Genomic DNA, 25,302 nt, shown 5'->3' on the forward strand with positions numbered 1-25,302 from the left:
GATCGCGTCGCATCGCGGTATTGTGAAAAGGCCTTAATAAGCAATACGTTTCACTTATGTCGCGCGTGGACTCCATGCGCATTTTTTTTTTTTTTCAGGCGGGGTGTTCGTTAAAAAAAAATGTATAAAATTGGAGTCAGTGTTTTCAGAAAAAACTATCGTGAACAACAAGAGGTTTGGACTGTTAGTTTATAAATCTCAAAATGAGTCACTTCCTGTGTAGATTGTTGTTCCAGGCATTGTGACATGTGACGCGGCATTACCAAAGCTAACATACCGCCCTCACAGAAGTGTTTGGTACCTTCAGGGGAGGATCTATAAACACCCCCTCCCCCTCCATCCCCGTGCACCACATATGCCCGGCCCGGCAAGTGGCTGCACGTGCGCGGTCTGGTCCCCCACTTGACCACGCCGGAATGCAGCGCCTCTATAAATAGCCTCCGGCGCAGCCACGCGTCAGCTGCTGTAAACAGCTCGCCCGCCCAAACGGCTTTTTCTTATTATTTTTGTTTGCGCGTGGTTGCGCCTGCGCGCAGCGCCTCGTGATTGTTTATGGGCCTGTGCTCGCTCCGAGCTCTTTCAAGAGCACTGGAACGTCTCATTACGACCAACAGTGATGGACATTGACAACCCCCACCCGTCCTTGTTTCTTGTCATGAGCATTTCCGGGGTGTCTGATGGCCTTCACTGTCAAGGTATCTTAAATAACAGGACAACTTCTCTCTTTCGAGGGCCGTATAATATGAATTAAATATTAAATTGTTCAATAACAAATGTGTGGTGGGTGATGAAGAAAACCAAAAATAATTATCTTAAAAATGGTATTTACAAAAATTATATAAAGATCTAAAAGCGCCGTGAAATAATAAATGAAATTGGAAAATATATATATTCAATATTTCTGAGAGAATATAGTGGTGCTTAATAATACCGTTTTTTTTGTCAGCTTACTATCCATATGCAAACAAAGATGGCTAATGCACGGCAGTTTATCTGATATTTATTTGTTAAGGGGACTCCCTTGTAAATATTTTAGCGTGCTGGACTACTGGTACTGGCCACTTGCTGCAGCTATTGGATGGGTGGAGCTAAATATCTGAGCTGCTTACGGAGAAGGGGAAGGTAAAGCTCTTTGGTCATTGTATCTGTTGGAGTCCAGTTGCTGCGTTATCTGCGTACAAGGTCACGGCAAGGCTGCCTACAACTACATACACCAACAGGATCAAATTCTCGTATCGCCTTGCTTGTTTTCGACAGTGTTTATTAATTTAAAAGTAAAATTAGTGTTGCGCTTCAGACTATATCCACGAATTGCAAACAATTTTAATTCGCGTTTAAAGTTTTATTTATTTTTAATTCACTTACTACATAATATAAGAGATTTACATTCGTTACAAAATATCACAAAAAAAATCAACGAATAGCTCGTGGTTTAAAAGTTCCAAGGCGATTAAAGTTTATTAAATCACACAAATTCTCCAACATTTTTACTTTCGAAATAATATACAATGGATGGTTTTACACAGTCACATATTTATAAAAATCTTCCGAACCGCGACGAAAAATCACATCTTACTAATATATTTTTTTTATAAATTTAGGAACAATAAGATGGAAAAAAAATATTTTTACTCGCATACAAAAAAAATTAAATTAAAATAACTAAATTACAAACAAATTTTAACCTACTTCCTGAAGATAAAGTGCAAGCCAAACTTGCTTCCCAAATCTGTGAAGAACAAAATAATGCAGGCAAGAAAATGTGCGCACCGACGACACTTTGTCAACTTTGTATTCGAGGTCTGATGTGTTTGGGCTCTTAAGGATGTAGTATCATAATTTTTTGTTTCTATTATTAGTGTTACATATTAACCGATCGTATGTAGCCTTCGTCATAAAACTATTTTTAATAGTATAGCATTCATTAAATCAATAAAATGAGTTATTTTTCCTGAATCATAAAAAAGTGGGGGTTTCAGGGTCTTCGGTTAACTTCATTTTTATCGACTTACCAATGAGTGGATATTGTGTGTGATTGAGATCATGGCGTAGAACTTCCCGTCTGTGTCCAGATGTGTCCGGTGATTTGTTGTAGTAAGAATAAATGTGCTGGGTTGGTGGTTGTAGTAAGACTATGTGTGCTGTGGGGGTAGGTGTAGTGAGACAAGATCTGTATTCCAAGACAAAAAAATTAGGGGATTAGGTGTTGAATATTATACACTTGTACCCTAAGCGTATTCCTAGTCCACGATAGCACACGGTCGGTCACTTATTTAAAGGCAACGGATTTTGGTGGCATATCCGTTGCCGAGCTGTTGCCCAAATTCCGCGCATGCGCAGAGTTAAATTTTTCTCCAGATGGCGGACCCGCGTCTGGCGCCATTAACTCGTACATAGTCCCTTTTGTGATAATCGGAGGACCAACCAAGTGAGTTGGGTGTGCCAAATTAAACTTTATTATAGCGAAACTATCCTGGGCTATATTTAGTTCACAATAAATAATTTCCACTTGAAAAGCACTTGAGAAAATTTGAAAAGTAATTATCTTTTTTGTGCGATGGTGTTATCTCTAGTATTTTTGCAGTAACGATAGTAGTTACGAAACGTCCGATAGAATGCGTTGGGACCAGGTTCTGACCTCGTGCAGGGCACCATTTATTAAAACGGCTGCCGATTTGATCCTCAACTGGAACACTACCTACCGCCCCAAGTGTGTCCGGTGCATGACTAAGACGATGTGCTGGGTGGATTGCCGCAGGGGGACTACATCCGGCACCCGGTGCTGTACGAGCTGAGCCACAAGTACGGCATGTCGACGGAGAGCGTGCCGGAGGCGGCGCTGCCCTGCAAGCTGGAGGAGCTGAAGGAGCTGATCAGGCGCGAGATCCGCAAGGAGCTGAAGATCAAGGAGGGCGCGGAGAAGCTGCGCGAGGTGGCGCGCGACCGCCGCAGCCTCGCCGACGTCGCCACCATCGTGAAGAAGGCCAACTTCAAGCTGGCCGAGCTGCAGCAGGAGCTGCACGAGCTGGAGTCGCAGATCATCCTGACGCAGGGCAACACGGCGTCGCCCGTCGGCGCGAGGCACGGCCTCGACAACGGCCAGGGTGAGTGCCTCTCTCCCTCCCTACTCGCGCCGAAGAGTCTCGCTTACTGCCGTGCAACAAAACTGGAGAGCCGAAAGCCATCGTTATCCTTGGGATGGGATCTTTATTATTTTAAATGCCTCATCTTTATATTGGTACATGCTCTATATATAGTTAGTCAAGTCTTGGAACTGCAATGTTTTTGACAAATTTTGAAAGACTGTTCAAATGAGAGGCATGCATTGATTTCAGTTCGGTCTTAAGCAGTGACATAGTTGTCGCTTTGTAAATTGTCACCGCCGAAAATTCTGAGTAATGAATGAATACAAACACTGCATGTGTTAGGGCATATTTTTACAGCTCCTTTTGCTATCTGCATGATTGTTGATCTATGACGTTACACGAAAGAAGAGTTGTGAGAATGTTAGGAATTAATAGTGAAGCCCAACACTTTTCTTCTCTATAAGCATTTCTGTTATTAGAACAAATTATGTAATGTTCCGAATCAGGCTGGAGCTTATTTTAAGTCTGGAGATCAGAATGTTTAATATTTATAAACAAGACTATTTATCAATTTCATTACGTATTTTATTTGTCCCTTGAAATGGTCCCGGGGGCGGCTTCATATGCATCGTCGTCTTGACTACCGAACGGGAGTAGGTGTATAACAAGTGTGACTTTGTAATTACATATTAAATAAATATTTAAAATTTCCCTGGCACAATTTCAAGAATAAAATTCAATCTTTTGGCGGGAACAGGTTTGACGCGTTGTGTAACTGTTTTGCCAATTTTTGCCACAGACTTTCTTTAAGTTGGACGATTCTTTTACCATGTCCTTGAATTAAACGATCGTAAAACGTAACAGTCGTCTGTCTGAAGATGACGCAAATGGTGTTAAAAAGTTTTTTTCTGACTTGTCAATTTTTTTTGTTCGATATACGTGAAAAGTAAAAACACACCTAATTTTTCTGTGTTTTTGTTATAAAATATCTAATCTTGGTGGGAGAATAACGTATGTAATCTGGTAATTTGAGAAAATTCAACTATGCATGTTATTTTTTTTACCAAATAACTTATTGAGGTTCTAATTTATGTTTTCAGGATTTTGACGTATTTGTATCTACCACATAGAACATTAAGTTGGTAATTGTACACTATTGATGATATGCTCCTAGAGATATTATAGACCCACCTACTTTTGAAAGTTAGATGACCCCAGAATTCTTAAAAAAAATTGGTTGTCTGTAAAGTCGGTTTTACGGACGATAGTTTAACGTGAAGTCATAACAAAACATTGATGAAATGATTGCATACTTTTATGAATAAAATTGAATAATTTTTATTGAATTATCACTATATTGTATGGATACAAAGAAGAAGTGAAATGAAATCTACGATTTAATTGATAAATTTACTTTTATTTTCACTCACTAATTCAAATATGTTTATTACTTTAACGAAGATATTATTTTAACTATAACTTTTATACATATTTGCTATTTAACTTCTTCCAATCTGTGTTATTCTGTCAAGGATAGGAGGATGATAGGAAGAGTAGGAAACGAATGGGAGTGTTTCTCAAGTTTAATGTGCCTCGAAAAAGTCAAATCGATGGTTGTTCCAATCGAGTGGACGAGAGATAGATGCGGTGCAAGCGTACAATGAGCGTAACGGGACAGTGTAACGGGACAATGTGCGTAACGGGACACTTTTTAGTGCGTGCAGCCGGCGTTCATTGATTTATTAGACGTCGCGTCAACAAATAAATAAATAAAAATAAGAAAACTCCTATTGGCTTTATCTTTTACTACATCATATTATGTTTACGTTAATTAGTGTTTTATTTAACATGTGTGCGCAATAAGAGTTATTAACGTCATCTAAATAATATTACTTTTATGTATCAACACTTTGAAGGGGGAAAAAAAAACATGTTCATGGTTATTTAATGAACAGCGAACATATTTAATAGATTGTACCCCTATGTAAGTCTTAATAGCAGCTCCATGCCTAATCCTAATGCGTGCGTGCTTTGATATACAATCGGTGAAATTGTTCTGGTTTTATGGAGTGATTTTGGAAGGTAGACTGTGCATTAGCACCCACATTGTATTCCACATGACTGTGCCTAGAGTTTCCCATGTGTCTGTGCAGGTTTTACCTGGGTCCAACTTAACTAGTTTGGGGGATTTTTGTTATGGCTTCAATCGCTGCAATGGCTGGCCAATCCCCAAGCAGAGCACAGATGACTTCTTCCTGCATGTTTAATTCCCAGCATGACTAGGGAACAGGCTACGGTGCACTTAGATCTCTCCCTAACCTGGACCGCTCCTAAATGTACACTTTAATTTTAGTTAGGTTGAATGAAAAACTAGACTGAGCTGGCAGTGTGATGTCGCGGCCAGAAATTGGGCTCCGAGTTGTTTCATATCGTAGGACGAGCGAGCCGTTAGTTCCTCGGGCGCTCCACTACGGAACTTCTCTTCCCCTCGAGAGTAGTTCAGTTGCGCGTGGAGACCCGGGCCCCGCTCGCCGCCTCTAATGAACGGCCTCTGTGGATGTCTCCCGATATGGTCCGGGGGAGATTGTCTTGGAGGCCGGATGGCTGCGGCCATCTGGTTCTGACCTTCCGTCCTGAACACACACGTTCTTTTGGAACGTGCGTGAGCGAACAGTTCACCTCGGACGGCCGTCGCGTTATGAATATGGACGTGCTTGAAGATCTTTCACTTGATGGAATTCCCGTATTAATCTCAAACAGTTTCTAATCATATTAATAGAATGAGGATAAGGACGTCAGTTATTCCAAAATCTATCATGTTTACAATGAACTGGTCGTAATGCTGACCTATGTTCGAATTCCAAGTGAGACGTGGGTATACGTGTGGCGTCTTTTTAATTAACGTTTGTAGCCACATAGTCAGTCACAATTTACTCACTGTCCAGTAATACAATGGTACGAAGTAGGGGGGGGGGGGAGATATATTTTGGATTTCACGCGCAGATTTGTTTCTTGCAACGAGCTGAGTCTGTGCCCAAAAGGTAGTCAAGAAATTATCTAACGAATCTCGGGCGAGATTAATGATACATTACTAAGTAGTTCAGACCCAGACACACATGCGTGTTACTTATATTGCCTTACACCCTAATTTTGGAGCGAGGTAGTGAGATTGCACGGATCCACTCAATTCTCGCACACCTTACAGATTGGAGTCCAACCGTGTTGTGCTTGTGGAGATGGTAAACGTTTAAGCTAAATATTCTTACATTTATAATGAAAACCAAGAGTATTTTTTTCCAATTATTATTCACGTAATTTTTAGAATTAGGACACTTGTGAATGCATTCAAAGTTATTATTTTATTAAAATTCTAAGTGGTGTTTGAAATGAATTTTACGTAATGTTTAAGCACGTTTATTAAACATAACATTTATGTTCCTTCAGAAATGGGATATTTCCGGGATTAGTGCGTTAAACACCAGACCCATTATTAAGAGTTTAGAAAATAACGCATTGTAGAAATGTAACATATTCGAGGTTAAAACGTTTGAAGGAATCGGAGTATTGAATTATTTTCTTATAGCTCAAAATTAGAAATGTTTAAGACGTTTTAGTGACTGAATTTAGGGATTCAATTAAATAACATATCAATAATAATGAAATGTAGTTTGAAGTAAAATTTTATTTTGGTGAATGCCTCAAATCATTAATTTTTTTATTACAGATTTTCAGAGCGTAGCTGTCGTCTTTGTGTCGTCCAGATTATCTCTTACACTGGATTCGCCTGCGAGTCGGTTTTTGTTTGGAAGTTTTTTTTTCTTTCGTATTTACTGATCTTTTTACAACTGTTTCTTTTTCAGCCTATTGTGTTCGCATGTGCTGTGGTTTTGCCCCTGACTAAATGCCTTCCACGGAATTCTGTGTGTCGTCCCAACATGTAATACCTATATGCTATCAGCTGATACCGGCTGTGTTGTCAGTGTGTTTTTGTTTTCACAAACACACTGTTAGTTCCGGGAAAAGGGGCATGCAAACCAATGTAAACCAGCAGTGGCGATTGTCCAAGATATTATGTTAGATGCAAAATTAATTAAAATAACGTAATGAGGCAAGGACGTGCCATGCTTTCTGCGAGTGTTTCATGGGAGTGGACATTTTAAAAATATATTTTAATGATGTTTATAGTGAGGTGACATTTCGAATTATGTATTGTGGACATTGCTATAGCAAATTATTGCAATGATAAGGTGGCAGCCTGGCTGGTTCCCGTAGCGCCGGGGCGCTAAGGGCGTCACTGGCTCGTTAATAACACGCCTCTTCGCCTGTACGCTCAAGACACTGATCTGGCGTGCAGTCTTCTTGGCAACATGCCTCTATGGCACTAAAGCGTTGTCCGAAAGGTTTTATGCGGGAATATAAAAGACAATGGCTTCCTGCACTTCCCTATATCTTTTACAACGCTATGTTTAGAATTTTTTATGCATGAAAACGCATTTGAGAAAGCCTGTTTAAGCTTTGTTCACTGTTAAAAAAATACACGATAAATACGAAACCATGAAACGAAACTCGTAATGGCTCTTAAATGCTATTCGTAATCAATCACACATTATCCACAAATCTCGAGCGGTTTGTAATTGGCGCATTAACTCTCGGAGCCTTGCACGCCATTTGGTGGCCTAGCCGAGTGACCACCTTAATAACAATAAAAAAACTAATATGTTTTCAGAAACTGTCTCGAGCAATGGTAATGTTGTGGGGGTACCTTTATTTATTTTTAATGTAAATGTGAGAAACGGAGGAGGGGAGGTGGAGAGGCGAGAGGCCTCCGCTTGCAGCTGGGCGTGTCGAGTGGGCGCCGCGGCCCGTACACGTCTGCGCCTTCCATTCTCTCAGCTGACAATTCCTACATTGCATTCACGATCATGTCATTTGAGCACTCAAAACTCATTATACACTTTTTTTTGCGTTGATAATAAAATTACATTATTTCAGATATACCGTACTTAATTAATTACATTTCAGTGTCTCGGTCAAGTTTCGTATTAAATATCAAAACTTATGATGTAAGCAGCTAAACAAATAGGTATATTACAAAATCATTATTAAGATGATTAATGTTGTGGGCAATACCTGGCAAACATTTTGGAAGGTATAATAATTTCATCCATCCGCCCGTCGAATGTTAAAGCTTGGGAAGGTTTCGATGACGGACGGAATTTTCCAGGCCTTCCGATAGGCTGCAGATTACGTGATAGACGAATGGGAAACGGGCGGATTCGTAAGTACTTTACAGTATGTGGGTACTGCATCAATATTTGCATAATACATTTGGAATTTTAAAAAGGTATTTGAGCGCCATTTAGGAATTTGCGAGAAAAATGTGTAGCACAAATTTCCAAGTAAACTATTTGGATGAAAGGAATTGTATTTTTGTGCTGACTTGTCAACTTAAAACGTGTCAACACAGCCAACAGAATCAGTGTTTCACATTTTCCTCACAACTTTTTAAATGATGCACAGGACCTTTATTTTTTACAATAACTCATTTATTTGGTAACTTGACAGGTGCCATCTCCGATGAATTTCGGATGAATGAATAAGTGGATAAATTAGGACTTTATCTCGCCGGCATCGAGGTCATTAGAGATAAAGGCGGTGTATGGGCATGAACGAGTGGCTGAAACTGCAGTAGCTCGGCAAGAAGCGCCGGATCATGGCAACGTCCGCCGCGATTTCCACAGGACGTAAATGCAGGGTTAATCCCGCCGGTTTTTTTTTTGTCGGGAGACGAGTGATACGAGCGCGGCCCCGCGTAGAAAACACGACTCTGTGTATGTTAGTAAAAGTTCTTTAATCTGGTATTACCGAATATAATTTTAGTTTAACGAGAATAAAAAAAGCTGCTTCATGGCTGTCCATGTATGTATTCTACTCACCACAATGAATGGACGTGGTACCTGTCTAAAAAGTATTTGATATATCACCGCATTGTCGCCAGCATAACAGAAAATTTTGATAATTGTGGCAAATATATTTGTTGTGTCGCGCAATATACACAGTTATGATCCCTCTATAAAACAGGAATCCACCGGTCTAACACAAGCGGCGTGATCGGTGCCGTATCACAGACTGCGCCCAGCCGAAGCCGGGTTTAAGATCGCAGCGTGACTATCGCCAGTGTGTGGTCCGCCTGCCGCCCTCCCACGTTCTGTCGTGGTCAACGTTCCCGCGGCTCCACTGACCTTGGGAAGGTTGTCTCCGGGCGGCTTGCGGCGGCGGGCGGCCTTGGACCCGTCGCCCCGCCTCCCGAGAGGAGCCGTTCAGCTCGTATGGTATATTCGCGAGCCTCTACCCAGGCGCGGCAATCTGTAGGAACACTGCTACAGCGTTGTTTAAATTTTTCGCCCCTGTCGTACACCATAAACGTAATAAATTTGAGCATTACACAACACAATACACCTCAATTGGCCCGCCTACCCGGGCACAGATACGGTGTGCAGAGCTTCACAAGAAACTGCGCGATTTGTAAACTGTTCTCGATATCCGAGTGGTGTCTGTTTACGAAAATCATTTAAAAATACACTTAGGGCGGATGGGTGGTTGTGTTTCTTTATTACGTTTTTAAACTGTATTTTTACAACAGTGAGTAGGGCTAAAACGCGATTTTTTTTTCAGAGTTGTGTTTTGACATGAAACGCTCGCTAAAGATTCGTGAAAACCACCCAAGGACCTTGCATTATACACATATTATGATTACCGCTCAAATCTCAGTTGTCTCACGCACGATGAGAAGACTGCGCGCCAGTTCGGAGGCTACACCGCGCTAGAAGCACCAGCGAGCGCCTCACTAACACAGATTCACCCCTGAATAGGTATTTATTCTTCGGGGCCCGTGTGCCAAATTATCCTACCTGACACGCACCCCGTCCGTTCTTACAAGTGATTCTAGAATATCTTGGAATGAAGCGCACAGAGCGAGTTATAGGAAATTGTGATTCTGGCCTCGCACACACTGAACGCCCCGGACAGCAACATGCTGGTTCGGTAGGGAGTGTTGTAGCTGTTGGACCTCGCGATCCGAGCGTCAGGGAAGGAACTCCGAAACCACGAGGCCGGCGGGTGTGCCAGGCGCCGGAGTGTTGCCCACAGCCTCCGGTTTTGAATTAAGTATTTAGGTTTTGAGAGATTTTTATACAAGAATACTGTTTAGTTTAGTAGCTTTAATGGGAAAAATAAAAACACTACATGATTTTGCCCGTGGCAATTTCCCGCGTTTTGTAGTGGGAAATTTAATTTTGTAGACAAAATATTCAAAATTTTAAAAATGTAATGAACTAAATATAAAATATATAGTTAAGCTGAGGAATGATTGGAAATTTTCATCTGTGCTGTTGGACTGTGCTGCACCTAGTTTAAATATTTGTGTGTATATAGTGGTTTGGGTTTGTCCAGGCTGTTGTTTTAAACCACGGGGTACTCCCCCCCCCCCCTCTTTCCTGTTCCGGAAGTGTGGGCACGACACACCACACCCCCGGCAGTCTTACCAGCGGTACCCAGTTCCCAACTGTCACGTGTGCAAAGCATCAATCGCACAATGCTTGTCCACGATCACGTGACCTTGGTTACAAACAGTGTTGACATAACAATGGCAGGAGGATACGTACGCAATTTTCTATTGCGTTTGAGAACTATCGTATTTGAGACAAGTTACGTGACGTTCCGTCGGGCGCGCGGTCTACTCCAGCTAAATCTGCGGGCATTAAGATACACAAGTGTTTTATTTTCAGCCTGTCTAGACTAGATATAACACATGAATTTTTACTGCCTCTGAGAGTTAAACTTTCTTTTATTTGTTTATTTATCCACGCTCATTTCGCCCAAGGGCAATTTTCCTGTGAACACGTGTATTTCATGCACCTATATTTAACAAAATTTCCTGTTAATATTTAATTTTATATATTATTTTCAAAGGGAAAACAAAATTCATACTCATGGTTAGCCTAGATTTAATATAATTTCCACGGTAAAGTAATACTCTCAAAGAAATTGCTGTAATGTCGCTGTCACACTGTCAAATATGTCTCAAATATACTGTATGTCCATAAAATAATGTTCCAATTATAAATTGTAATATAATCAACCGTAAGCGTAATAGTGTGTTGGTTCAATGTCACAATAAAAGAGTTTTAGATAAGCACATGCGTGAGTACAGCTTTGTTGTTTTCTCGCTTGTAGTGCCACATACGCAAAATGGCGACTCCTGAGCGTTGAGTGTAAAGTGTTTTGTGTCCTGCAGTTTGCTAAGAATGAATCTGTGATTTCAGTTGAACTTGCTTATCGTCTAAAGTTTAATTGTGATCCGCCATGCGGAAAAAAAAGCCGATGGTATAGGCTATTCGAAACGACCGGATGTGTTTGTAAAGGAAAAAGCACAGCACGACCAAAAGTGTCTGTACAGGATGTTGACCGTGTCAGAGCGTCTTACCTACGTAGTCTAAGAAATCTTTTCGGAAAGCAAGTCTTGAACTTTGGTTGCCAAATTCGACTGTGTGGGAAGGTTTTAAGAACACGTTTACACATGCTACATACCGGCTACAGTTGCTACATGCTTTACAGCGAGATGACTATGGTGTTCGTACTAACTTTGCATGAAATTCATGTGGTTTTAGTGTGAAGATGATTTTCTTGATCGTGTGGTGGTCGTAATGATCGAGACAACAGATCTCTTTTTCTTTGGCCTCCACGTTCACCGGACTTAACGCTATGCGTTTATTATTTTTTTAAACCTTTGGGGCTTTATAAAAGACCGTGTCTACATTCCGTCAGTACAATGATTTGCCAGGGTCGAGACACATAATTGAATAGGCTATTGCTTCCATTACTCCGGACTTGTTAACCAAAGTGTGGGAAGAATTGGACTTTTAATTTGGATGTGTACCGTATAACGAAAGGTACACACATCAAACATTTGTAATAAAAAATAGGCTATTTTACCTACAATTTAATGTATGTTCTGTTGTAAATAGTCTAAATTAAACTGTTATAATATACAATTGAAACTGGTACATTTTATGTACTCCTGTTTTTGATAATAAAGTTATTTGCCAATAAAGGAGCGGTTGTATTGGACGGAATATTCATACTTCCAATTTTCTCCATAAAATATATTTGGACAGATAACCTTAAATACGAGGGTTGTCTGAAAAGTTTTCGACCTCAACGTGACGATGTCAGCACTCGTCAACAAAAATTGGGGACTGTGTTTGCTCATGCTTTGGCATGTATTCTCTGAATGGAATTTTAAACGTGTTATTATATGTGTAATTTTTTTAATATTTTGAACATACATACATTTAAATCATAATATTTGTTACACAATGAAACAAATGTTAGGTGAGTTTTTAATTTATAAAAAAACATAATTTAATTTTTAAACGTAAAATGTTTTGTCTCCATTTATGGTACCATTATTTTAATTATTTAACTTTTATAACCTTTTTAATCGCCCAATTTGCTCTTCGCGATTTCCAAGATCGTTGTAGAACATATTTAACGGAAACTTAAGTCATCCAACTCGTCAAACATAGCCGTACTGGTGACGTTCTCGGTGACGTCATAAACCTCCAACTCAATTTGACACAACATAATAGGTGTTTGAAGCGAAAATTTGACAGTGTAACGGGGTATCTTTAGGACTCGTTGCACAATAATATATAGCTTTAACATTCCGCTTTATATAATCGTGTGATCTTTAAGTACCGCATTTTTTATTTTAGATATATATTTTAATATGATTAACGGTGATTAAGTGGTTAGATCACTAGCCCTCTTTCCTCTTACCTTTCCCACCCAAAGGCATTCCGTGTTCGGTATATTGTGAGGATTCAGGATTGAACTCGCGTTTTCGTACGTGGCTAACGTGGACTGCGTGTCGTGGCGTGCTATCGGAATGCACCTTATTGCTAATCTAGCACGCGCAACTATGTGTACGATAAAACTAATCGATTCCACACTACTAATGGCAAAAGTTTTGTGCAGTAATGGCCATTCCTGAAATTAACGATCGTTAAGTTTTTGTTACAATTTATGCTTAATCTCTTATATTGTAATCTATAAATACAATCGTAATAATAGATTGTAGTACAATTTGAAGGACTGCTCCACAAAACTTCGGCGACCATGATGCGTTTTTGGTGATGATCATAGTATTAGCATTATCATTTGTCATGTTAAAGATACTTTATATCTTAAAGATTACGAAGAACTTTAGTATATTTTGTTAGAATTAAGCTTTTTTTTATTCCCATTCCTTGTAAATGTTAATTTTTTTTCCGCTGCATTGTAAACTGTAGTAGTGCTACGGGATTAAAATTCGTTGGCAAAAGCTTCGTACGAAATTATTTAACTATGACTTATAAAGTGTTATGAACCTTTGAGGGGGACGACAGGCGCCGCTCTAATCGCAATACCACGTCGTGGGCTGGCGCGCGCTACCTGTCCGGGATGTAGGGCCTTCCCTGGAATCCCCGCTGACCGTCTGGACTACCTCGTTGCCTCGCCTCTAGTATCCTCGTAACAGTACTTCTGATTTATTTCGCAAGCTAAGAGAGAACTTTTAGTTTTTGAACTCGCATTTAACCAGTTTTAGTTTTTGAACTCGCATTTAACCAGTTTTAGTTTTTGAACTCGCATTTGAACAGTTTTATTTATGTTCGGTTATTAATTCAAATCATAACGTCCATACTGTTTTCTGTGTAGCTGGGTTGATACAGGTGTAGAAAACATGAAAAACCAGGTAAACCATGTAGTGTTATAGAGCTCGGTCCAGCGCATTTGGTTGGTTTATTTCATCACCTTGTCATTTGGCCTACTATCATCCGTAGGTTTTTACAGTAAAACTATCACATGTCTTTTGTTTTTCATGTTTCGCGCAACATTTTTCACATATATTTGTTAAATACTAGGAAAAGTATTTGATCCTCATTTTTGATGAATTAAAAAAAAAACGCTAATACAACTGCCATATTTATAAACAGAAGCCAAAACACCAACTCTATATTTCTAACTTAAACAAATTGACAAACTTTCATCCCTCATGTAACCTCTTTAGGGGATTAATTTTCAAAACTTCTTTCTTAGTGCTCATCTACGCTATATAAGGCACTCCTATGCAAAATTTCATGCTTATAAGACACAACATGTTTTAAGATGTTCGTTGTCTGTCAGTCAATGTTTTATTAAGTAGATTATAAAATAGCTTTAAAAGGTTACATAATTGTTTTTAAGGATCATTACTTGCGTAACCTTTTGCATTTAGAATACATCTATAATTAAATATCTGGCCAGGAAATTTATAACTCAACAACAAATGCAAGATTTTTCAGGTTAAAATCATAGGAAAGTCCAGTAATTAATAGCAATGACAAGAAAATGTAATCAACCCCACGTGTGAAAACGAACCTCAAGACCATACTCCTCTCACAAAGGTTTGACTCTTTGCAGATCTGAACTCTTGATTATTCGTACGTGGAATACGTGGCGGACATAGCGTGCGTCCTTGTAGTTTCATCGGGGCACATCCCCGTTTGTCCGGAAGCTTCTTTCCTTTATTGAGGCCGTCTGTCCCTCAAGAGTATGGTTTATGACTTTTAATAGACCTTACAAAAGGTACCGTTACTACTATATGAAATACTAGCCAATGCCCGGCATGCGTTGCAATGCATCAACCAATTTTTTATTATTTGTAAGTTGTTTGAAGTAGGTATACACATACAATTGTGGCCGGCAGGGCCACATTTTTACTTGTAATTTATTTTTGTTGCTGGTCTCTAGTTTTATATGGTTTTTATTTCACGTATTTTTACGCCTTTTTTAATTAATGTTAATTTATCTGTAATTTCTTTTAATTATATTTGTTTCTGTTAATTAGTTATACGCCGTTTGGTAGCTATCGATTATGAGTTTAAGAACATCGATTGTGTTTCACGTAAATACCACTTGGCGAGCGCCCGGCGGTTGGCTGATGACGTCAGACATTCGGCTTGCCGGGGAGAAAAAATCAGCTGGGGCCGGGTGAGTGGGTGCCGAGCGACCGTCGAGGACAGAGCCATGTGACGGCGCGGACTGGTATGCCGGACGGCAACGGGCGACGAAGAGTATTGGGTTGGAGGCTCCACGATGGGTGACAGGGCAAATGGATTGCCCTGTGGTACAGAAGAAATCAAGGTAAAGAGAGGCCGCGATTTTGATTTTTACCCTCGTGGTGCTGCACTGGTTTTTGGCAAACCTAGTGAACTGTGTATTTTCCCATACTAAATTTTATTTGGACGGAACTTTTATTAGCCTGTTTGGTGAAGAGGCCCATTTGTTTCACACGTTGTTCCAGTGTGGGATTTTTTAATAAGGTCGCCCGTTTGCCTGTAGTTGTAATAAAAGTATAAGTTTGGAAGAAACGAACATTTTGCAATTTGTTTTTGAGAGTTTGTCTTCGGAATTGGCATACTTAAAGTTGCATTTAGCTAATATATCAGCTTGTGCAGTATTATTAAAAGTATGTGATCGGTATTGGACTACATGCGCAGCCTGATGTTGGTTGGTGCGGCCATTCTACGTTTTTATGAAATCATTGGCAAGTTAATAAAGAAGTAAGACTTTGTTTGAAGTATATGATAAATACTTCTGTGGTAACATAGTTATGTTACGTGAAGAGTTTTTGCTACATTTCCCTTAAAAATAAGATAATTTTTTTTTGATCATCGTTCACGCCTTTGTGAATTTGTACCTATGGCCCGGCGTGGCATTAGACTCTGGAGTTGGTGAGGAAGGTCAGGAAGCCAGCGCACGCCTAGGATATTAACTTTGTTTTTTTGGCAAGTCTTTAGCAACGAACATCTGAAGAAAGACTAAACCGTTGATTGAGAGTTTAAGAACTTTATTTAAATAATTTGTTTGTACTTCAGTATTATTTTTGTAGATTTTTTATATATTTGTATTGATTGTCTTGTTTGATTTTTGGTATTAGGGCAGTCAGTAAATTTTGATATTTTATAGTGGCCACGCCTCACGCCCTTATATATTTTTATACTTGTTGTTATCAGTATTTATATTTTTACGATTTTTTAAAGGTTATTGTTAGTATCGCAAATGGGGATAAGATGCTGCCATTATTAACGTCAGCTTTTGTAACTAAGCTTGTATGGTTATGTATAGTAAAAATTATTTTTGCAAATTTCTATTTTTTAATAACATACGTCCAAAGTCTTGCCTCTTGTTTGTTTAATGGTTACTCTGCTATTATATCCTTTAAATTTTTTGGCCTGACCCCTGGGCAGTGGTGTGGGGAATTTATATTGTTTACCTTTTTATGCCTGGTTTTAATATTTATTTTTTCCCTTCGCGCCCAGAGTGAGTCGGGGACGCAACCCCTCTTCCAATTAAGGAGGAAGAAGGGTTACAACCTGCGCCACTCTGCTAGGCAGAGACTTTGGACTTTTGCGATTTTGCTGACTTTTTTGATTTTTTTAATAATGGCAGTTTCTTGGATTTATAAACTTCCCAAAGAACAGGTTTACGCTAATTTGCAAGCTGCGGGAGCAGGATCAGCACCAGGAATTTTAGTGGTCTTTTAGATTTCCAGTGATGGTTTTGATTTTTTTCCTGTGAGGTTATAGTTTTTATAATTCTTTGCTTTAGTTTGCAACCTTTAGTTATTGATAATTTTGAGAGAGAAGGTTTTGTCTAATACGTTTCGGATTTGACTTTGGAGCTTGTTTGTTTGTTTTGGCATACTTAGATCCCGTTTGTTCGGTTTGTGAGTTTAGTTTGTCTTTTCCGTTACTTGTTGGAAAATCCTTCTCTTGTTTTTTTTTTTTTTTGAGCGTTGAAATTTTGACTGAGGCTTTGGAGGCAAGTTTTCCTTGTTGCAGGTTTGTTTGTTTGAGTTTGGGCTGGTTTGTTGGATTAGAAGTTTTTGAGAATACTTTGTCTCCAAGTCCAAGGTTTTTTTTTGACGTTTTAGTTTTTTAAGGTTGCTGTTTAAATTTTTTTTTTGTTCAAGGCGGAGGTTGTGGCCGGCAGGGCCACATTTTTACTTGTAATTTATTTTTGTTGCTGGTCTCTAGTTTTATATGGTTTTTATTTCACGTATTTTTACGCCTTTTTTAATTAATGTTAATTTATCTGTAATTTCTTTTAATTATATTTGTTTCTGTTAATTAGTTATACGCCGTTTGGTAGCTATCGATTATGAGTTTAAGAACATCGATTGTGTTTCACGTAAATACCACTTGGCGAGCGCCCGGCGGTTGGCTGATGACGTCAGACATTCGGCTTGCCGGGGAGAAAAAATCAGCTGGGGCCGGGTGAGTGGGTGCCGAGCGACCGTCGAGGACAGAGCCATGTGACGGCGCGGACTGGTATGCCGGACGGCAACGGGCGACGAAGAGTATTGGGTTGGAGGCTCCACGATGGGTGACAGGGCAAATGGATTGCCCTGTGGTACAGAAGAAATCAAGGTAAAGAGAGGCCGCGATTTTGATTTTTACCCTCGTGGTGCTGCACTGGTTTTTGGCAAACCTAGTGAACTGTGTATTTTCCCATACTAAATTTTATTTGGACGGAACTTTTATTAGCCTGTTTGGTGAAGAGGCCCATTTGTTTCACACGTTGTTCCAGTGTGGGATTTTTTAATAAGGTCGCCCGTTTGCCTGTAGTTGTAATAAAAGTATAAGTTTGGAAGAAACGAACATTTTGCAATTTGTTTTTGAGAGTTTGTCTTCGGAATTGGCATACTTAAAGTTGCATTTAGCTAATATATCAGCTTGTGCAGTATTATTAAAAGTATGTGATCGGTATTGGACTACATGCGCAGCCTGATGTTGGTTGGTGCGGCCATTCTACGTTTTTATGAAATCATTGGCAAGTTAATAAAGAAGTAAGACTTTGTTTGAAGTATATGATAAATACTTCTGTGGTAACATAGTTATGTTACGTGAAGAGTTTTTGCTACATTTCCCTTAAAAATAAGATAATTTTTTTTTGATCATCGTTCACGCCTTTGTGAATTTGTACCTATGGCCCGGCGTGGCATTAGACTCTGGAGTTGGTGAGGAAGGTCAGGAAGCCAGCGCACGCCTAGGATATTAACTTTGTTTTTTTGGCAAGTCTTTAGCAACGAACATCTGAAGAAAGACTAAACCGTTGATTGAGAGTTTAAGAACTTTATTTAAATAATTTGTTTGTACTTCAGTATTATTTTTGTAGATTTTTTATATATTTGTATTGATTGTCTTGTTTGATTTTTGGTATTAGGGCAGTCAGTAAATTTTGATATTTTATAGTGGCCACGCCTCACGCCCTTATATATTTTTATACTTGTTGTTATCAGTATTTATATTTTTACGATTTTTTAAAGGTTATTGTTAGTATCGCAAATGGGGATAAGATGCTGCCATTATTAACGTCAGCTTTTGTAACTAAGCTTGTATGGTTATGTATAGTAAAAATTATTTTTGCAAATTTCTATTTTTTAATAACATACGTCCAAAGTCTTGCCTCTTGTTTGTTTAATGGTTACTCTGCTATTATATCCTTTAAATTTTTTGGCCTGACCCCTGGGCAGTGGTGTGGGGAATTTATATTGTTTACCTTTTTATGCCTGGTTTTAATATTTATTTTTTCCCTTCGCGCCCAGAGTGAGTCGGGGACGCAACCCCTCTTCCAATTAAGGAGGAAGAAGGGTTACACAATAAATATATATATCTACCTCTTTCTCTTATCTCTCTATATACTTATATCGCTATATCTCTCATATATATACACTTCATATATATATGCCACTCTTTAACAATGAAATGATTAAAAATCTATGTTTTACCTATCCATATTTTTATCTATCTTTTTAATTCTTACAGATGTGTATATAAAAACACGCGCGTATTTGAATGCAGTGTTTTCAAAATTCAAAAGCAATCGGTGAAGAACTTTCTGAGATTTAAGATTTTGAACGTATGTTCACATTTTTTTTTTTTTTTTTTCGATAATTGTCAAGTAATGTAGCATCTTGCAGTTTCGCGTTTATCGGTGAAGCTATTAGCCTCTTTTTACAACTTATACTAACGTATACTGATCTTTAATACATGTTATTAAAGATCATTACTTTTGTTTGCTTTATTTTGCAACATTAAGAATTGTTAATTGCCAAAAAACGTGAGATACAAAATTTATATTATGTCATTAAATTTTTCAAAAGTGAATTATTGACTTTCTAATAGCTACATCTTATTTAGGAATTTTTTCGTCGCCTGTAACAGATAGTGTACATTTTAAAACCGTATCTTTACTCAAGAAATTATCGAAATAGACTTCATGATTACGTTTTAACTTAGCATTGTGTTCATCAAAGCGAATGTTTGTCTAGTAATTGTAACGTTGGGAATATCTGGTTTCTACACTCGGCTAATACTAGGTTAGTGTACAAAGTAGTGTGTGTCTGCCCAAGTAACCTGGTCGCTTATTATAAATTAAAAGGGAACGTGATTTCGTGCAGTATTGACCACAAGCAAACACTAATCTGCATCGTCTTGCTTTTCCATTTTGACCTTTTGTTTCAGCGTATTTATCCAGGTTCCATTTCCTCGAAGACTCATTAATGTTAATGAATAATTGTTTGTGAATCCATCTAAGTATACCTACATAAATACTAGTTGGAACATTATAACTTTAGAAATCGCTTCCTGTTTTGCATACTGAAACCTTTTACTAGAGGATAACGTGAAGTTAATTGACCGTGTGAGTATGCTTGCTGTTTATTTTTCGTTATGCCCAAAAATTCAAGAACGAAAATCAGTTTTACAAGTTTTGCTTGGTTGTCTAGTATAGTATAGTAGTACTATAGTATCATTCCAGCTAATCTTACATTTTTTGGAATTGTAATCCTATATGGGATATTCCTGTTTTATAAAAAAATGCGTAAAATATATCTTCAACTCTCCTAAACCTGTTTTAGTTGATAACATAATTCTAAGATTCGTAATTTCAGAATTTTACACTTGTGTTGGCAGGAGGAAGTAAAGTATTCCGATTAGCAGGAATGCACTATAACTTAAGGCTCGTCTCACACGGCATGTTGGTTATTTAATTTTCTTTGCCATTACTTTCAGTTATAAGGCATTTTCATGGAAATTTATTTCAGTAGCTCTCTTGATATAATGTTACATCATGGACTGTCTCAAACAATTTTTATTAAATATTTTCTAGTAGCGGTAAAAAGTCACTAAGTTTTCATAATTGTGATCACTTACTGACCATTTATAGCTCACAAATAAGAGTTGACAAACATTTAGTGAGGAAATTTGTGAACCAACAAAAAAATTAAGAGAGCTGTCGTAATAAAATAGTAATGACAAAATAAATTAACTATCTTGGCATGTGTAACCGATCCTTAAGCCATGTCGACTTCACCTTCGGGCGGTCAAAGCAAATATAGTCTAAACTTTATATAGTCATTGCATTTGATAGTCTTTCAATGGTAAAATAAATGTTTTATTTCTGAATATGTAACGTAAATTTTTCCGTGTTTAGAATGAGTTTAAAAACAAAGCATTATGCCATAAAGACGACTAGGTTTTTATATTGTACATCACGTTTTACTGTTAAATTTTCATACAGTGAAGGAAAACTTTAAAATCAAATTATTAAAAAAATGTATTCTCATTATAAACATAAATATTATTACGATTGGGGAAAATGGGTTCGTTAGAATAGCCAAATTAATTTTATACAGTTTTATTTGCTATTAATATTTACATTACTAATTAAATCACCACATTGAATATTTGTTCACAAATCACTAATAATCTGTCCAGTCCACAGTTCACTCTTCTCACTGGAGCTAGACTTACCATTGGTTCGCCCCTTACCTCACACATGTGTACTCGCACGGTCCCGTCGCTCCGCGCCTGCGCCACTCACAGAGCTCGCACTTCACTCAACTCGCCTGTTGGAACTCCCGCGGAGGCCGGCGTCGCCACTTTTATATCCGTTGGCTATCTTACTGGAACCGACTGAAATGGTTGTCACATGTCGCGTCACCCCGAGCCGACCCGACGCTCGAAGCATCCAGAACAGCGGCGCTTATTTACGCCACTCAACGCGGTAGCTTCAGTAAGCCCGCGGAATTCCCAGGGTGCAAGGGATATATAACAACCGAGGAAGCAGGGCGTGGGAACAGGGTGTGGCGGGGCAGGGTCTCTCTAATCTCCGAATGTATACGTGCGTGACGTCAGGGGCCGTGCGGGTCCGCCAGGCCGCCCGGATACCTTGCCTCCCACGTTCGTAACAATATTGTTAATTTATGTCCGGGGATGAAACGTCGTTTCTTGCGTTGTTGCGTCGTTACGCTCCTTGTGAAGTTAATGAACCTTGACTTAATCTAGACCGCAGAGGATCTGCGGCCGCACGAGAGGCGGGACTGGCGATGCAGCTCAAGTGGCGAGTGCGCAAGAAACACATCCCCTCTCATTGCCACAGTCACTCGTCTTGTTAGCGCCCACGGCTGTCGATGCATCGTTAACTCGCTAACACGATTAACCAAGTGCACCGTATCGGCAGTCGCTGTTCGTCGCCGCCCATGATAGGATGCGTTCTACATGGATGTTTTGGATACTTCAAGTGGGTCAACTACCTGCATTAAAAAAAAAGTGCTAGTCTTTCAGTGCTCGCCAGAGATGTGTAATATCTAACATTGGTAAAGGGCAAATTCATGTGTTGCAAATATACTTATAATACGAAACTAGTACACTAAATTTAAAATAGAATCCTTTAAAATAATGTCGAGCGTGATAAATATATACGCAAGTTGTGTTCTCAACTATACTTTTTGACGCGATCATACGAAGTTTTCGCACTCATCGCTGTAATTCGTTTTCTACTTCGACTATCGAATCGTTGGATTTGCTGAGCGCATTTTAAAACTATATAACGAAACGTCTCCGATAAAAGCGAAAAAGACCCCCCCCCCCCCACCCTCTTAAAAGGGTCCCGCATAGCCAGCCAGAGAGTTTTGTGTTAGTGAGGCGGGATGATAAGTGCCACTCTCGTGGTGCTTCTAGCGCGGAAAGGCCTCTAAAGCCCTCGAGTGCTTTCAAGTATTTTTACCACGTGTTTCATGTCTAAATAATATTACGAAAACACGGGTTTTAGTTTTTTCCACATTAATAAAAATACAGTTTAAAAACCAAGTACGAAAACAGAAAAAACGTGTCCGCCCGCAGCGTGTTATTACATTTTTTTTTGTTAACCAGACCGTATGTGTACCCAGGTAGGCGGACGCCTTAACATAACATACTAAGGGCGGCTTTACAAGAAGTTCGGGTAAGGTAGCGAATAAGCACTGCCTTGGGATATAACCGTAACCTAACTCGCGGTAAGTATTCCAGAATTTGCCCAAACCGAATCCCAATAAGGGACAGCTCGGCAATCGTTTTAGTTAACTGTGCCCTGCACGAGGATAGAAACTGGTTTCAACACATTCTAACGGATGTTTCGCAACCATCGATCCAATTGTTACGGCAAAAATACTAGATATAACAGCACCATCGCACAAAAATAGACCACCTTTCTTTTTTTTTTTTCCTGAAATAATTTTCAAGTTGCGATTATTTCGTGTTGCTGCCATTCCAGGATAGTTCAGCTATCATAAAGTTTCATTTGGCACACCGACACGCTTGGTACGTCCCCTGATAACCACAAAAAAAAAGTATATACATTTAATAGCGCCGGACGCCGTTACCGGTGGTGCGCCAGCGCGCGCGTCTCGCTAACGAATCTGCCAGAGGCCGGGGGAATAACTAATGCAGAGCCGCGCTGGGAGAGGAGCGAGGAGTGGTCGTCGCGAGATTGATTCCCGCGGCAACGCCGGCCGCCAGCGCCAGCGCCGAACAGGCTGGGTTTATAAACTACGTTTGGGACTCAACGACGCAATAGAGCAACACGCAATCACAGTCGTTTATAAGGCACGTGAGTCGCAAGACGTCACCAACCGCACAACTTAAAATTGTAAAACTGTCTAACACACATTTATACCCCGAGCTTCTTTTGGTAATTCAAATTTATCGTGAAGACACAAGAAATAGCCAATAATTTTTTTAAACTAGTTAATTTCTATCGCTGTGTGAAAGTTTAACAACCGTAAACATCTAATAAAGAGCATTGTGCGCTGCAAAGTCGGCTTTTAAAACGTTTTTGGAACACTTCACTTCTAATATGGCTGTTGAAAACTCAAACCAAAATGCTAAAAATGTTTTAAGTTGAGAATTATTTGCATTGCGTTTCTTGCGTTAACTGTATAGTTTATAAACCGACGTAAGTTAAGGGATTTGAAATTTAAATTGATTCAGATAGCTCTCTGTTGCATTTGTTGTTGGATTACAAAGGTTTTCGTCAGATTTTTCTTAACTTTTTCTTGCACTAATGTCTAACATCTATTAGATAATATTTAGTGAGGACATTTGAAACGAAACACGTCGTGATAAATTTACAGTAAAATACCTCAAACAAAATTAGATATACAACATTATGTGCTGCTGGTGTTGGTTGCGCTGGTATTTTAGCCTATTTTACTTAGCGTCTTCGGATAGTTCTTTTAATGCTGTTTGACCTTGGTAGCTGTGATTAAAACAATTTCGCAATATATATTTTTTATTTATAAAAGATTTCATTGTTCATGTTAAATTTATGTGTATACATATCATTATAACAAGATAAACATATTGTCCGACTTAATATAAGTAGTATATAATAGCCGGTCCTGAAACTGGCTTCTGGCTGCGGTGCTGTGTGTCCTTTCCGCCATCTTGGATTTTGACGTCACGGCGGCCATCTTGGACGAGCGTAACGTGACAATGTACGTAACGTGACACTTTTTCGTGCGTGCAGCCGGAGTAACGGGACACAGTGTAACGGGACATAACGTAACGGGACAAGTATATCACGGCGGCCATTTTGGATCCGCCATTTTTATGACGTCATTGTGTTCTCGAAAATTCCGGCGATGTGTTTTCCGCCATTTTGAATCATGACGTCACCGTTGCAATTTTCGTTACGGCCGCCATCTTTAACTTTTTTATTTATTATCCGATTTAAAAAAAAATTTAAAATTTATAAAAAAATTAAATTAATAAAATTTTAATAAATTATTAATAAAAAAATTACATAAACGATACGGAGCTCGGAGGCCTCGGTTCGAACCCGACAGAGGCAAAAAAAATTAAAAAATGACGACCGATCCTTCCCCCGCGGTGGACGCAGGCAGAATGACCCCCACGACATATGTCAATGCACATATACCATCAGGTAGTATGACATCATGTCCGCCATCTTGAAATTTGGACGCCATCTTGAAAATCTTTATTTATTATCCGATTTTAATGAAAAAAATTCCAAAATTCATCAAAAAATTAACGTATTTGAATTCTGTTTGATTATATCGATGTACGTCCTTGGTTCGATTCCCGGCGAGAGAAAAACGGTCGATCCTTCCTCCATGAAAGCTACCTAGACTGATCTACCACCACCAGTACCAAGGTATATATCATCAACTGGTATGACATCATGTCCGCCATCTTGTCTTCATCCGCTGGAGACCACCATCTTGTTTTCGTCTGCTAGAGTGTGCCGATACCATGTAGTATAATTATCTGGTCACCATACTTTTGTCCTCAACTGTTGACATTGAACATTGACCTTGACCTTGAAATTTGACCTTGACCTTGAAATTTGACCTTTGACCTTGACCTTGAACTTTGACCTTGACCTTGAAATTTGACTTTGACCTTGAAATTTGACTTTGACCTTGAAATTTGACTTTGTCCTAGTCGACCATCATGGATCCGACATTTTATGTTCAGTACATGCTACCAGGAGCGACCACCTGCTGGAGTACACCATCTTGTGCGTGTACTTGTATTATAGAGTACATTTCCATCTGGTTAATTTTATTCTAACCTGCTACAGTGCAGTAATCATTTATTACCGAGGTGCCCCCGCCATCTTGAAATTCGACCGCCATCTTGAAATCATGTAATAATGTAGCTAGAAAAGCGGGAAAAAATCCAAAATTCATTAAATAAATCACTCATTAACTTACATATTGATTCGATCCGCTCCAGTCCTTGGTTCGATCCCTGAATGATGCAAAACATTTAATTTTATATAAAAA

The 25,302-nt window shown here is 39.1% G+C and overlaps 1 protein-coding gene across 19 annotated transcripts in view; it reads left to right on the forward strand.

The window, feature by feature from the left end:
* Positions 1-25,302, forward strand: part of LOC134541238 (serine/threonine-protein kinase N) — a 372,780-nt gene that overhangs the window by 94,661 nt on the left and 252,817 nt on the right. For all 19 annotated transcript variants that reach the window (XM_063384564.1, XM_063384580.1, XM_063384574.1 and 16 more), the window contains exon 2: positions 2,759-3,104. In XM_063384564.1, the coding sequence (XP_063240634.1) occupies positions 2,759-3,104 (346 nt within the window). The remainder of the gene's footprint in view (positions 1-2,758; positions 3,105-25,302) is intronic.

Source organism: Bacillus rossius, chromosome 1 (assembly GCF_032445375.1).
Source record: "Bacillus rossius redtenbacheri isolate Brsri chromosome 1, Brsri_v3, whole genome shotgun sequence".
Taxonomy (NCBI): Eukaryota; Metazoa; Arthropoda; class Insecta; order Phasmatodea; family Bacillidae; genus Bacillus; species Bacillus rossius.